This window comes from Leuresthes tenuis, unplaced genomic scaffold (assembly GCF_036924035.1).
Source record: "Leuresthes tenuis unplaced genomic scaffold, fLeuTen1.0.hap1 SCAF_6, whole genome shotgun sequence".
Classification (NCBI taxonomy): Eukaryota; Metazoa; Chordata; class Actinopteri; order Atheriniformes; family Atherinopsidae; genus Leuresthes; species Leuresthes tenuis.
The window spans coordinates 4,172,803-4,189,048 of record NW_027325360.1 but is presented as its reverse complement, the minus strand read 5'-3'; the positions used below and the strand labels follow the sequence as shown (position 1 = coordinate 4,189,048).

At 42.1% G+C, this 16,246-nt stretch overlaps 1 protein-coding gene across 1 annotated transcript in view; it reads left to right on the top strand.

The window, feature by feature from the left end:
• The window catches only part of prdm6 (PR domain containing 6), a 114,908-nt gene that overhangs the window by 85,454 nt on the left and 13,208 nt on the right, over positions 1-16,246 (top strand). The window contains exons 6-7 of the mRNA XM_072387268.1: positions 1,686-1,810; positions 12,425-12,806. Coding sequence (XP_072243369.1) covers positions 1,686-1,810; positions 12,425-12,806 — 507 coding nt within the window. The remainder of the gene's footprint in view (positions 1-1,685; positions 1,811-12,424; positions 12,807-16,246) is intronic.

The following is a 16,246-nucleotide window of genomic DNA, read 5'->3' as shown; positions in this document are numbered from 1 at the left end:
TAAACAGTTCAACTTTAGGGCCTTGATTTGGACGTCCCACAGAAAGAACCTGACTCACCCTGGAAAGGGTGTTTGTGCATGTTGTTTTAACTCAAGGTTTTAATAATGTCATAAAACCTGTTCAACCAGGATGCACCAGTTAGTGAAACTGAGCGAGCAGAACGTTTCGTTTATGAGAAATTTAAAGGGAAAGAACTACATTTAAATAAAGAAAAGTAGCTCCAAAGACTCTCTCTTTGATGAGCTGTACTCATGGACTTGATCTCCCGCAGAGGACGGTAGAGGCAGCAGTGGGCTGCACAGCACCAGGACACCACTGCTCTGCAGAACATCGTTCTGGGTTTCCCCACTGTGGTCGAGTGGCTGAAGTTTTATGACAGTTAATGACAATAATTGAAATTGTTGGAGGTTTTTAGCCTTTGGCATAATGTGACCATCAGTCTGACATCCTGAACCGGACCCTGTGGTGTTTCTGTTGTTCTGTCCACTCCCTGCTGTATGTGTCAGTATTTCTGTGTTTTTGCTCCCTCTTTCATTTATTTTTTTCCCTTTTCAGTCTCTATCTTTCCCACTCGCTCAGTAGTTTAGTTCAGAGTTTCTTGAATTACTTAAATAAGCATTGTGTCACTCAGCTGGAGTCTCACCTCTCTCTACCCCCTCTTTGGATTTTCTGTTTATCATCTTTTGTATTTTCTGTGTATTTTTCTTTCACTGTTTTATTATTTGTTCACCTCAAATCTTCTTTTTGATTGTTTGTCCTCTCTTTTCCTTTGAGAGTCACTTTGGTTTTGGCCGTGCATTATTTATGTGTTAATGCTTTTTGTACAGAGCAGCATTGGAAATAGTGTTGAACTCTCAGGGTTTAAAAGGTTGTGAACTGTTTCTGAACAGTCTGATGGTTTGATCTGGCTTTTGATTGCATCAGGAGGTATTTAGCAACATCAAGTCAAATTTAATCTGTTGAACATTTCTCACAACAGCAAACTATAAGAGAAATGTGCTTTTAACTACCTGAACATAACAAAGTAGTTATGGTTTAGAATGAAAAGAATTTCCTTTTATTTAAAGAGGCTGTTTGAACAGACTAATTAGACTTCTGGCTCAAAGGAGTCCTGTGGGAGTTGAACCCGTGACCTCTCAGTTACGATCTGGTCTATCTGACAAGCCGCCACCCGAGTGGCAGAAAAACATGTGGGAAAGTGTTTAAAATAGTCCGGGCTGGATATGAAAGTGTGGTTTTGGATGTGGAGTTTGGTCATGTTGTTAGAATGATGTTTTTGGGTGGAGGTGGTGTTTTTTTAGTGGCAGTGTGACCGAGGAACCATCAGCTCACACTGACTACATGATTGAACAACTTCATGGTCATTAGTTAGTCCGAGGAGAGTGAGAGACGCCAGATATGTCCCATAAATCATTCGAGTTTGGTCTGATGTGAAATCAGGCTCTTATCGGATGGGAAGTTTTTTATAGTGCGACCTGGAAGGAATCAGTTAGTGGTTCTACACCTACAGGTCTGGTGTCCTTTTACAGACAAGAAAAGTTGGAAAGTTCCTGTATTTCAGTCATAATTTTCATCAGATTGGTGAAATTAATCCACATTACTGCTGTGTTTAGATGTGTTTAGATGACGTCAGAAATGTATGTGTGTGTATTTAAACGTGTGTGTGTGTGTGTGTGTGTTGCAGGTCCTGCATCTTCTACCGAGCTTGCATGGATATCCCCAGAGGAACCGAGCTGCTGGTTTGGTACAATGACTCCTACACTTCCTTCTTTGGCATCCCGCTGCAGTGCATCGCTCAGGACGAAAACTGTGAGAAAACAATGACTTATCTTTGTCAGTCTGTGTGTGTTTGTTGGATTTATTCATTAGTCTCAGGTGATCTTGTGTTTCAAAACTACAGATTAAGACATTTCTGGCTTTTCTCTCCAGCTCAGTTTTATTCCCGGGACAGATGGGTGAGACATTAGCATCAGCTAAGTGGTCGGCAAACATTTCTAAAGTAACAAGAAGAACATGCTCTGCCCGGGGCTGGGCGGGATATTAACTTTTTAACTTATGCCAGTACTTTCTTAAAAGATTGAAATGCGACAGTACATCTGTAGCTCCGTGTTTGTAAGTAAACCTGCTGAACTGTTCACAGTATTTTTTACAAAACCAGCAACCTTTGGACAAACGGTGACTCCTGAAGCAGAAAAGTCAAAGGAAAGTTTGAGCAGGGTGGGTGTCCAACTCGTAGACTTTTACATGGAAGTTTCTTTACATGGAACCTTTTACATGGAAGTCAGTGAAACTTAAATTGGACGCGATGAATGTGCAGCGCTATGAGGATCTGTAACAGGTCCCTGATCAGGGGCCCGTCCTGAGAGGATGTTTTCCTTCTTTAAAGAAGACACCGGTGGAGTTCAAGAGTTGATGGAAATTTAAAAAGTAAAAACTCGAGGCGGTTGTCTCTTTTTAGGGACGATGGAAACAGCTTCGCAGTTCAGTTCTGAGGCAGCGAACGTGCTGCTCACATCACTGAGAATAAGCATCACCTAAAGAAGGAATATTCAGAATATTCCCAGCTAAAAACACGTCCATCTTGTCTCTCTCCACTTTTTGCTTGTGTTTGTGTCCAGGTTAGTGATTGATGACAGCAGTGAACGCGTTGTCTTAGTGGGCTGTATTTCTGATTCGTTCTGCTGTCTGAAACAGGAAAACGTGCACATAGAAATGACTTTATTGGGAATTCAGTTGTACTGAGACACAGTAAAGTGTTCAGTGTGTGAGAACACAGAAGAAGAGTCTAATGAGATGAATTTAGGTGACGTGTTGAGGGCAGTAATTTAAATGTTTCTGCATCTAAACACACAAACATCTCTGTCCCGTAAGCAGTCAAAAACAGACGGTTTCTTTGGATGATGCTCAGATTTTATTACCGTCAATGGAAGAAATTCTTTGGCTTCCCACAAAAATGATGTGAAGAATGAAAATCTTTTTCTCTTCAACAAACTTCTTGTTATTTGATTTATTTGTCTGACCGAGCAGGCCGGCCAAAACATGACTGGGAGGGATCGTTTATTCTGTGAAATGTGGGCTCATTGCGGTAAAATGTCAACAAACTCTCATTTTCTTTGTTTTTATCCCTCCGACCTTAAGTTGAATAACAACATTTTCTTCCTCTGAAAAGAAAAATAGCACTTTTTCTTCATGTTTTTGTTGTTTAACTGCACATGTTGGTTGTTTGGATCAAACTTTCAGGTTTTATGGTCAAACCAAGTGAGTCATTTCAAATAAAGGCAGAAATAAAGAGATTTTATGTTAAAATAATCAAACATGAAGTTATTCAGGCTCTATGATCATCTGAAATGAGACACACACACACACACACACACACACACATATATATATATATATATATAGACATTTCATTAAGTATTTCACTTTCATTCTAAAAAAATTGACTTGCATATATTTTTAAGTTTAATTATAATTTAACTCTAAACAGGCAGTTTAAGCTTTATTTATTAATTATTGTGGTTATCAATACTTTTTTAAATGTTTTTACTTGAAATAAATGTTGAAACATACAAACGTTACATGGAGTCATATTTAATTTAGTTTTCTTGTCGTCTTTTCCTCTTTTCTTGTGGGTTGACTTTACCCTCCCTCTGGTTTTCTGCTCACTCAGGCTGTTTGTGTCCTTTTCTTTCACAGCGACTCCCCCGCAGGGGAAAACAAACTCACATTTTTTGTAGGAAGAAAAACTGAAGGAAAAAACAAACAACAGAAAGAAGAAAGTGAAAAAACAAGACATGAAGAAGAATTTAATCAGTGGAATCTAAACTGAAATGAATTGAATTAGGAGCTCGTGTTTCACGGAGTTGTGTCGAAACAAGATCGTGCTGATTGCAAATTAGAGACGTTTGGCCACAAGCTGGTTTGTTTTACAGACTCTTACATGACATCGCTCATCACGGCAGTTTGCCTTTTAGGACAAAAGTTTTCTCTGTTACCTGTTCAGCTGCAACAAGTCTCTCTTTGACAGACATGTCAGGATCAGGTTTACCACCAGAGTTTGTTTGTCCCAACAACAATCTCTGTTTTATATTACAACGCTTTGCCCAATGCCAGCTGGGACGGGCTCCAGCCCCCCAGTGGAGCTGGATGGAAGGATGGATGGATATTACATTACTTGCAGATTTGAGTATTTTTGGAAATTTATCGTTCAACAATCCAATATATGTGATGAATTTTCTGACCTCATGCTTCAGTTTGATCACAGCTCTTCTGTGAATCTCAGCCTCCTCATAGTCACACATTATTAGTGCTCACAAAAGCCTTTATTTTACCTTATAAACACATTTCATATCTTATCTAATCATTTGCCCCTTTTTGGTCAGGTGATCGAGGCAGTTCAGCTTCCACTTTGGAAACATTTCTTAACTGGTTTGCTTCTCTGTAGCCAGAGAGAACCGCAGCATGTCACAGAAACTTGACCGACATTTAAAATACGTTCTCCGACACTGCAACGCTCCCCGTTGACCATGTGCCCTGCATGAGCCAATCACAGCGCAGCTTGAAGTTTCCTGGATGAAGTTTGGACGAGTAGCGACATGAGGACAGCGAGCAGAGTGTGGAGAAGCCAAAGAGCTGGTCCCCGGAAGCAGATCTGATGTTAAGCAAGAATTAACTCATTTAACCATCTGAAAACACACCACAAACTGCATGAAGGCCCAGAAAAACAGTCCAGTGGTTGTTAGCGTGAACGGTCCAACATCAATCAGCACCGACTCTGTTTTCAAAGAGAAAACCGGGCCCCGTTGGGTCATTCTGTTAGATTATTTTTATTTCTATTCATCTGAATGAGGCGGACTGAAGCTTGATATGGATGTAAAAGCAGTGTTTTCACTAAACTGAGATAAGAGGACAAATCAGTGAATTATGGTGATCTCAGTGTTGATCAAAGCAAAGTTTTTGTCTCATTCTCCCTGTAAAATGATGTTTTAGCAGCTCCAGTTTAGTTTCTGTTGATAACAGCAGTTTTCTGTGATATTTATCAGCTGCAGTTTAAAGAGGGATCAATAAACTGTCCAGTGATACTAAACACAGTAATAAACTCAGCTTTAGCTGTTTTATCTGGACCAGCAAAGGGTTGGTGCTACTGTAGGGTCCATTCAGGGCTGGAGTCGGTGGTCGTAGCTGAAAGAACTGGTTCTAAGTTAAGCTCCAGAACCAGTTTCAGTGAAACATCCAGTTTTTTACCTTTAGTTTGGTTTCTGTAAGCTCTTTTAAAGCTGATGAAAGCTGTTGTTCTCTCTGTGATCCTCACCTCTTTAGGCTGAAGTCCACATTTACAGCAGCTTGTTGCTGATAAGTCGGCCGTTCTGAGTTTGTTTGGTCAGAGAAAAACAGCTGATGCACTTTGTGAAACCAGAGCATTTGATTTCTCTGGATGCATTTCACACACAGATTTTGACTTCTCTTCTTCCAGTAAGTGAATGAAATCTGACGTTATCTCCCTGCCCTCCTCCATCATATCACGCTTTACACTAACACGAGCAACGCCATTTCTTCTTCTCTGTTGATGTTTTATGGTCGTTGATGAAAACATAAAAGCAAACTATTAACCAGCTTATATGTCTCATTTCATCCACCTTTACTCTCTGTATGAACTCTGACCATCTCCTTCCTTTAGCCCAGCTTAGACTCCTCATTATGTGAGAGGAGATAGCATTTAACTGCAGTTTTAGACATTTTAAGGTGAAGTTTCACCACTTTCCTCCACCCTGTTTATGCCAAAGTAACTCAATTGTGAGGTCATTAAGTGCTGTAAACCTGCAGCACATTCTGCCTTCATAAAGGGCACATGGTGCAGTTTTGTGGTTAGTTTGGAGGATGTCGTCTGTACCGCTGTTGAGCTGTAATACAGAGAGACGTATTTCTGTTATTTAGAAAGTATAGAGATCAGTCTCTCTTTCATGTGGTGCTTTGTGTACCGACTGATCTTCAATTTGATATGGATGACTTTGCTGTCAGGGTTCGAAACATGCAAGATATCAACAAACTAAAACAAAACTGACGGAATAAAAGCCGCCAAAATACTCTGTTAAAAATGATTACAGTGATTTCTGTCCACGTGAGGTCGTTTAGTTCCGAAAAAGACAAAACAAACACACGAATGCTGGAAGATTTGCTTTTGTTCCACCCTGCAGTGAAGAAAAAAAGTTTCCTTACATCCAAATTAGATTATTTCTTTTGTACCAAATGAAAGCCAGCAGTCCTGCTGCAAATGAAAGAGTTTTTGCTACTAACTGTGTTTAGATTTTCCACGGCATCGTTATCTGCTAATTGTGGTCACAAAGGGTGAATGTGACTCTGAAACGAGGCATCGGAGACAGGAGTCCGCTCTGTGTTCTCAGAGGAGGGGACGTTTTGATATCTGACCTTTAATAACGCAGACTGAGCAAATTCACGCTCACCTTAATATGGAAACTGTATCACAGCATGTGGGTACCTCAGGACATTAGACTGAGACGGCTGCATTTAAGATGGAAAACTGAGGAGAAAATTGCATTGTGTCAAGGGTTCTATCTATAGATAGATTTATAGATAAATAAAAAACTTTGTACAGAAAAATATAAGATGGATCCTCAGGTCCAAACACAATCCAACACATTACATCTGACACACTTTTCCTCACATACATGTCATCTACCAGCTGCTGACACTTTATATCATCCATGTTTCTACCCCCCCCAAACACACACACTCACACATAAAAGACAATCAGCACACTAACCTACAACAGAGAACACACACACCGTGGTTATTTACTCATGCACGTTCCCTCCAATCACAGCCATCGGCTTGACGCTCTGCAGCCCAGCAGGCGGCGAACAACAAGAACACGTGAAACGACAAACGAGTGAAATACTCACTCTGCTCCTCCTCTTCCTCACCACAGTCCCTCTCCTTCTGCTCCTCCTCCTCCTCCTCCTCCTCCTCCTCTTCCTCCTCCTCCTCCTCCTCCTCCTCCTCCTCCTCCTCCTCCTCCTCCTCCTCCTCCTCCTCTTCCTCCTCCTCCTCCTCCTCACCACAGTCCCACTCCTCCTCCTCCTCCTCCTCCTCCTCCTCCTCCTCCTCCTCCTCCTCCTCCTCCTCCTCCTGACCACAGTCCCACTCTTCCTCCTCCTCTTCCTCCTGTACCTGTAACAGTTTTCTTTCTCTCCTTCTTCATGTTCACATTAGAAATGTTTTCTTGAACTTCACGCATCAATGAAACATTATTTTAGGGGGATTGAAACATGGACTGATGTTATCTTCCAAGATGTTGACTTAATTAATTTAGGGATTCTTGTTCTAAACTAGTAACACCATCGTTTACTGTAGATCTGCAACATATCAGCATGAAAGGCTTTTCTGAGCCTTTTAGCACCCAAATATACGAACTATACGCTGCAGAAGAAGAAAGGAGCGGTGTTAGTTTTATTTTATCTAAAGCTGAGATCTAGAGGAGAGAAAGAATTAAGAGGAAAAGTGGAAAAAAGAGGATAAACATTAAAGAAAGAAAAGGAAACCAGAGGAAGTAGAGGCTGGTTTAAGAGTAAGAGAAAAGGAAGGAGGGCTGTGGAGGAAGTTTCTGTGCTACGGTAAGCTCACATCTCTGTTTATTTAACATTGTTATAATTGTCTTTGTTATATAGATACGACTTCATAATCAGCTTTGTGATTATTGATTAACTGCTAAGGCAAAATCATCTAAACTGTGCTTCATATCAGTAAAGAAAAGGCAGGAAGAGCCACAAGCAGGTGGGCCTCCGAAGTCTCCTACTATTATTGATCCTAATATTGACTTATTGATTAGCATGAATATATACACTGAGGGTATTCACTAAAGCAATGATCAGTCCACCTGCTGAAAATACTCGCCAACCGATCCAATATTTCCCACTTTTTAACTTACATTTGACCAATGATGTAGTTCCCCGCCACGATAAAACTATATAACGTCTATAAAATAAGTCTAAATGGACCGAGACTCTAAAACTGTCTTCATGATTCGAGTCAAATCATTAAGACTTTAAATAAGATGCTGTGGGCCTCTGACTGCTGACGCCTCTGCTTCTCTGGAGGAGGGGGGACAGCCAGGGGGAAGTTAACAGTGTGAGGCGTGGACAGAGATCCAGATGTTAAGTCCTGCAGCCAAAGGTCTGTTGTGGTGGACGAGGAAATGACCAGAAGCTCAGGCGCCGGCGGTCCTGCACTGAAGCACCAGGAGAGAACAACCATCCAGCAACAGACCATCAGTGTGAGATCAGATCAAACTTTGCTGTCAGGAATCCTCCCTTTTTCTCCAGACTGAGAGCGCCATCATTTTTTCACCCGACTTCACGTAGAAAAGGAGAAAATGTCCCTTTAAGAACTTTACAGTCACTTTTCAAAGTGAAGTCCATGTGAGGGATGCAGGTTTTTCCATGTGAACGTTGTGTTGTGATGAGCTCTGAGCAGTGAAACCTGTGGTTTCAGCTTCTTTCATCGGTGATTAGAGATAATGATCACATACCCTCACCTTGGCAGGTGAATGTTAACAGAAACATTTCAATAGAGAATATTTTCTTTTCCACATAAATGCAGCTCTGCTCTCGTTTTAACTGAAACCTGTGAGTCAGGATGGCTCAGAGGGTCGTCATACGGTGTCTGGATCTGATGAAGACTTTATCCTCCTCATCAGAACAGAACACAAGAGAAAGAAAGAAAACTCAGGCTCTGCAAATGTTGCAAACTGCATCTGCATAATTCTCCCATTTTGATGATGCATTTCGTACACAACCCAAACCATATCGACTCACTTTTTTTTATTTGCTCTGTTTGTAGGAAAATGAATTAAGTGTGTGTGAGCGGTGCATAACGCTGCCGTCGATAGTGCCGTCGGGCAACTTACAAATGGTGTAATTATCTCCTCATAAGGTTATTAGATGATCAATGAAGCCTGGTGGCCTGATGGCAGAGGTGAGCAGATGAAGGATGGAAGATAGAGACACAGCAGAGATACAGAGACGCTGTTTATTCGCAGGTTTCAGTTTAATCTACACACAGTTCCACATGGTGTCAAAGCAAAGTTAGTCAGGTGGAAAAAAAAAGGAATAAAGCATTTAGATAAATATTCATTTCCTTCATTTTGGCTCAGTCTCAGATCCTCGTGTTTTCATGGTGCTGCACTAAGCTAAAGGTTTTTTACTCACATTTGTTCTGTATTTTTCTGCTTCCATCTGTCCTTTTATCCTCACTGATCTCCCAGTCCTTTTTGTGTAGAAACATTCCAGCAGAATGATGCCGTCATGTTGGACTGTTGGAACAGTACACCGTGTGGTCTGAGAGTCATTCAGATGTTCCTGTTAGTGAGGAGCAGCTTCTGTCTGAGCACCATAACCATGAAGGCCTGTATGCAGTGATGGTCTGAAAATTTTTATCTGAGAATTCTGCACTTTTAAAGCTTAAGATGTTTTCCTGCATCTTACTGCTTCATGGCTTGTTTTCACCTGTAAGAAACATCAGCTGTACAGGCAGGTTTGTGCCTCCTTAAGTATGGACTCCTGTGTGAGCCTCTAAAGGAACACTGATGGAGGTGGGATGCACCAGAGCTCAGTTTCAGGTGTCATAACAAAGGGTCGAAATACTTGAATAAATTATGGGAATATTGCGTAAACTGGTGATTTAATCCATTTGAAGATGAGTCTTAAATTAACTTTAAAGGGTACTAATTATGTTTTTTGTCTTTTTTTAACACCGAGACACAATTTTATGAGATCTTAAGACAGAGATGTATGAAAAAGCCTTTGTCTCAGCTCTGTTTTAATCTGTTTCCAGGGTGGAGATTTACTTAGTGCTCAACTCCAACCTTTTGGTGCGATGCATGCTCCTCAGTACAGCTGACAGCAGAACATTTCCACCAGAAGCTGGCTTCATCCGTCCAGCAGGGTGGATGTGAGTGGGCGGGGCTTAGCAGAGAGGAACAAATCATATGTTTCTGGTTTGCTCCTGAAGACACAAGAAGTCTCCGAAGTTCAACAACAAAATAAGTCATTTGTCTTGGCTTGAGAACATTCTGGTCTGTCACGCTCAATATCTGGTTACGTGCAGGAAAGTGAAATAAAAGTTCAAACTTTGGATTGGTCATTCACATCATTGTCTGCTTGTATGAAACAAAAGGCTGTGTGGTGTCAGAGGACCGGTTTGACTTCCTGCCAGTCCACAGGCCGAGCCTTTCCAAACAGTCCAGTTTTACAGAATGAAAATGAGAACCATCCACAGTGAATTAAAGTACAACAAGCCCTCTAAATGTCAATTCAGACATGATGAAGGGTACTGGAGTCCGGGCCTGTCAGACCACAGAACACAACACAGCTGACTTCTGGGTCGAGTGAGGACAGCTGGCATCAGCTGGTTCTCCCCAAATCTAATTTACACACTTTTATATAATGTGTTCCTTCCTGTTAATGTCCCTGTTTAATGCACCACCAACACTTTATTCTAAATCTGCTCCTCTTATCTGCCCAGTATGTTTATCTTGCACCCATCTGTGTTCAGATTACTTGCTCCAAAGCATCTAAACAGAACCAGAATAAATACAATTATCTGTTGTGTCAAAAACCTTCAAAAATACAGAACAAGTACAATAAGGGAAGCTGCTGTAATGAAGCACAGACTGAGCTCAGCTTAGTTAGTCGTGTAGGCTGCCTTACTAGCAGTGATAACCAGCTGTATTATGGCCTCAGGATGAAAATCTGCGTAGTTTTCCTGTGTCGCCATCTTTTTTCAGCCAAGTTTACGCTTGGACTTTGTGAGAGGGCTCGCTCTGATTGGCTGAGTAACGCACAAACCCTTTCCGTACATTTTTCTGTTTCTTCAGACCTGCAGTCTGATGTCCGTACTCCCACCCTGATCTGCACTGCTGAGTTACACCGTCCTGCGCAGGCGTAGATTTTATAGCTAGATGTCGTGTTTGTGGTGTGTTCAAGGGCTGTTTTACTCACCCATATGGTTGTGATGTTGGAGGAGGGGAGTAGTGCACATTAGAGGAAGTATTTTATTATTTTTAATCATTTGTTTTCACAGAAAGGAATCTTGTTAGAATTTGTAAATAAGTGCATGTCTGAGGCGAGGCTTCACTGTTCTGAAAGACTGACTGCAAACATGCTGATTACACTTAAAACTGGAACCAGGGCTGCCATTTACCCTGTGCTTAGCAGGCGCCTCTGGTCCAAAAGAGAACAGCATGGTCCTGGTTTTCTGTTTCCATTACAACAGCAAAATAAGGATTCTAAGGAAATAACTGACCCCTGTAACAAATAAAGGAAAGCGACACTTCTAACCCAAACACAGAAAGATAAGATTCATCCATCCAACTGGAAGCAGAGCCTCCTATTTTTACACCGAGTACCCCTTATTCTTATAATGTGCCTTAGTTCTGATTCCTGGTTTTAATGTAGCTGTAATGTAATAAATGTAATGTTGACTCTGTGACCGGCACAAGCCAAATGCTGACTAAATGCTTCTGGTGTGTTGTGAGTCCACCTCTGTGGGAGCGTTTGGGGGTAAAATCCCCACAGAGATATCCTGAGAAGGTGCTGAACCACTTTTAGACATGTAGGGTCTCTACTATCTAAGCTCTTCAGCTTTTATAAGTGATTAGGCAAACCTCTAAGAGAAGAAAGATGAAAGGTTGTTTCCTGTTTCAGGAGAACTTTAGAGATCCCACAGATTTCAGCATTCATTTAGCTTCTTCTTCTGGCCTCTCCCTCCATCAGGGGTCGCCACAGCGAGTCGATCTCACATCATTGATTTGACACATTTTACACTGGATGTCCTTCCTGACTTCACCATTTATCCGGGCTTGGGACCAGCACTACAAATACACGGGCTCATGCTCAGGGCTGGGTGCTCACTCCTCAGGTAAATTTAGTCGCCAGTTAACCTAACTTTCTGGATGGTGGGAGGAAGCCAGAGTACCCGGAGAGAACCCACACATACACAGGAGAACATGCAAACTGCACACAGAAAGGCTCCATATGGGAATTGAACCTGGAACCACCACACCACCGTGCAGCATTCATTGATTAAAGAAGCTGACCGACTGAGTTTTGATCGTATTGTTGTGGCTCTGCTCCTCTTTATGTCACATCTGTCATGTGAGGCTGTTGTTTGAAAAGCCTGGAAGCCAAACAGACACATTTAACTCTGTCGTTGGTTGGTTTATAGTATTAAAGTCACAAATATGTGTTGTTTGATGTCATTTCATGTCATGGACAACGTTTGTTTGACTGATATGAAGATGACCTAATCTGTCCGAGGGCTTTTTCTAGTGGACGGAAGCTCAGCTTTTCTTTCCTCTTTGATCGAAGAATTCTGTTCAAATCTAATGATCTTTTTTTTTGTTGCCAGTGAACGTCCCGGCGACGGTGGTGGAGGCCATGACGAGGCAGGAGTCGCTGCAGTCCTTCAGCAAAAATGGAAAACCATCCTCGTCTTCATCGTCTTCCTCCTCCACCCCACCAGCCACCCTCATGCGCTCCATGGTCTTCCCGCACGCTCCCTGCTCTCGGAGTTTCTCGCTGATGGACAAGGTCGGCATCGGGGTTCAGTCGGACTCCACTTTCGGCCAGTTGGCGTCGAAGAACCAGCGGGTCCTGGCGAGCCCGACCTCCACCAGCCAGCTGAGCAGCGAGTTCAGCGACTGGCATTTGTGGAAGTGTGGGCAGTGCTTCAAGACCTTCACCCAGAGGATCCTGCTGCAGATGCACGTCTGTCCGCAGAACCCCGACCGGTAAGGCTGAATCTGTGGAGGTGCTGCAGGAGAAACCCGCTTTATCACGGCACCGAGGCCTTCACCGACTTATTATGTTGTCAAAGACCATGATTTCACTGATTGTTTCCATGCATCTGTTCTTCTCTTCAGTATGAAAAATGAATTGTCTTTCATTGCTTCAGTTAGTTGGAAATATCCACGACCTTGTTCACAAAATCATGTTGTTTAAACATGAGCAACATGAACCCAAAATGTTATAATCATGTTTAACTTTTGGAAGCCAGAGTTCAGGAACAGGACTCTGAGGTTCTGTTAATTAACAACTGATTTGTATTTTGGTTTCAAATTAAGAAAACAGAATGAAAACAAGATTTCGACTCTTCAGAGTTCTAGAAATGTGGCCCACTCTGTTACGGCGTTTAGATCCGGTCTGTTTTCTGTGGTTTCTTACAGCTTCAGCTTCCCTTTCCGCTGTGGACAGGGAGGCTAAATTAACACATCCACAACACCAGTGTCTTTAAAAGCTGGAAGAAATGACACAAGCCAAGAGTTTATCAAACTCTTTCAGTAGTTTTTAGTGGACGATGGCAAGTTGAAACCTCTCTCTGTAATCTGACTCTGGCTGTCTCATCATCACATCATTTGTGTGTGACAGCAAGTGGGAGTTTGTGGATGAGACTGAGGAGAATGTAAAAGTGTTTGAGTGTGTATAACATCTGCCAAGTTAATTATATACAGCAGGAAGAGGAGGTGTGTGTGGTGAGGACTGAGGATGTATTGGAAAAATTTTGCTTAGCTTTATTTTTTCTGTGGAGAGTCAGAGCAGCGTATAAATCAGCACAGTGCGTCAGTGAGAAATACCTCGCCTTACGGTGACGGCGCCAGGAAAACAGATGCCACTTATTCAATAAACTAATACTCATAGGGAAGAAAAATGTGGGCTGGATATGGAGTGGGGAGGGGGGGTCGATGTGGAGCTGCCCGTCAATAGGAAGGTTTTATGGGACAGAGGAGCAGATAAAATTCAGCTGAACAAGCCAAACTGCTCCAAGGCCACAGGATGCCTCACATTCAGCTGGACTGGAGTTAGACTACTTTACCTGACCCTGCATCACCTCACCTGTGCAGAACAACACCTTCGTACTGTCGCCCCCAACCACAGATGAGTCAGATCTTCAGTCACAGAGTCAGTCACAGTTTGGACCTAATACTGTCACAGGACCAGATTCAGTTTTTCTTTAGAACAACCACACAAATCACTGTAAATCTGAATATATTCAAACAAAATTAGAGAAAAGAAGAGACCAGTAACAGATTGTCAGGCCTAGTCATGAACTTCAGTCATGTCCTTAGCTTGTTTTTTTCCTTATAAATAATCATAAAAAAACATGTGCAAGTCATCAGCATGAGTCTCTTGGCTCTGAGCAAATCCATAAACGTGTTGTTAAAACTGCAGTAAAGATGCATAACTCCAGCGTTATGGAAGTGTTCCTTCAGTGTGTTTTCTCTACAGAAGACGTGAAAAGTTTCATTATTTTATCTTGTGTGATGCTAACGCTCAGCTGACACATAAACATGCACCTTATTTCATTTAGCTCAGCTTTAAGGGTTTTTACATGTCATTTAGCCTCTCAGAGCACAAATAAAACTATTTATGTCCGGATGTGACAGCTTTCATGGACCTTTAGAGCAGTTTTGGGATTACTGAAGATGTTGAAGCGTTTCCGTGGTAACGTGAACTCCCTGTGGTCCGTTTTTCTCCTCTGGTCATCAGGAAGGTTCAGGCGATTGTCGCTCTGTGGTTGTTCATCTCGTCCAGCTGAGGAGGGTCTGCAGCTGGTTCCAGGTGCCATAAATTAACTTTGTCCCCATTCTGCTCCTCAGTCTTCAGATATTCTACCAGTACATGTTGGGTTTGTCCACCGTTCCTCTCCTCCTCTCACAGTTTCCCATTTTCTCTGCCTTCATACATATTTATTGATGTTTACTCGATGGGAACACTGGGAGCTGAAGACTGATGGGTCTTTATATCAGCCTCACGTCTCGTCTGAGCTCCGACTCTTTCAGGTTTGATTTCTTTCTGCTGACTGTTTCTTTTTCTGAACTTTTTCTTCTTCTGTGTCATTTCAACACAATCCATCATCACAAGAGCAGCTTGTTTATGTCAGGGAGGCCTTGGATCTTAAAGTGGTGTCAGGGTGGAGGACACTGTTTAAGTTCTGTGATGGTGACGAGTGACAAATCAGTAAAAAACGTCAGAACATGAGTGGACTTAAAGGCTTTACATATTACCAAAGCAACGCAGCTTAAACCGCAGCAGTGAAGTAAATTAATGAGCGCGGCTCCTGTGACTGATGTGTTTACTGCACTGCTGTTTAAAGGAGCCATTAGTGCTTTTATGGAAAATGGGTTAATTTTACCAGTTGCTTTGATCTGCACTGTTCACATGTCAGGTATCAGACCCACGGCTGATGCTGTTTATGAACATGGCGTGTTTCTTTATATGAATATAATCACACTTTATGTCACAGAACAGAACGTTTACAGCAGATTGAAAGAGTGCATCATCACAGGCTGAGTTTATGGGATTAAATGTTAGTTCTGTCATTTCGTTTTGGCGTCTAAACGTCTTTTCTACGGTTTGATCTCAGAAAAAAACGGTTTGGTTTTTCCAGCAGTTAAAAATGTCCATTTTCCCCGTTTCTTGGCCTTTAAAACCAACAGTAATCTGTTAGCTGTTCTGATAAACTGATGTTTACAAGTAATTTCTTGTTGTGTTTTGTTTGCACTTCCATCCAATCACTGCAGAGTGCAGCTGCACATGGTTTCCCTTATTTTTAAACACACCTACGTCGAAGTAGGAGCTAAAAAATAGATCCTCTAAAAGAAACTCTGAGAACTACGATCACCTGAGACACAGAAATAACAGAAACTTCCTCCAACGTTAGAATTCCTGCTGCCTGAAAACATTTTTCCTTTTAAAGGATGATACGGCCATAAGAAGATTTTGTCGTCGTTTCTCATTATTTATTCATATTATCACGTCACCCAAATGCAGCATTAGTCATTTCTACTCTGACAGAACAGAACTGTGCAGGTTCAGATGGTCTGTTACAGCTTTGCTCATGTTGGTGTCGCTGCAGATCAGCCCCACCCCCAGCTCTCTGTGATACAGCTGTACAGGTGAGGCGGGGCAACTTTGGCAAAATACTTCCTGCTTGGTAGCACACACCTGGGTCCAAAGTGTTCATCCTGTGGCTAAATGTCCCACATATCTTTAGCAACATCCCTAATCTCTTTCCACCGGGTCCCTTCTGTCATACGGACACATTGAAAATGCTTCCACTAATGTTACCTGCTTCGTAGCACGGTGACGGTCTTTAGCATCGTTTCTCCCCCTGGGCTGGATGCCTCTGACTGAGACGCTGAAACAAATTAGCCGTGCTGCTGCCGTTAGC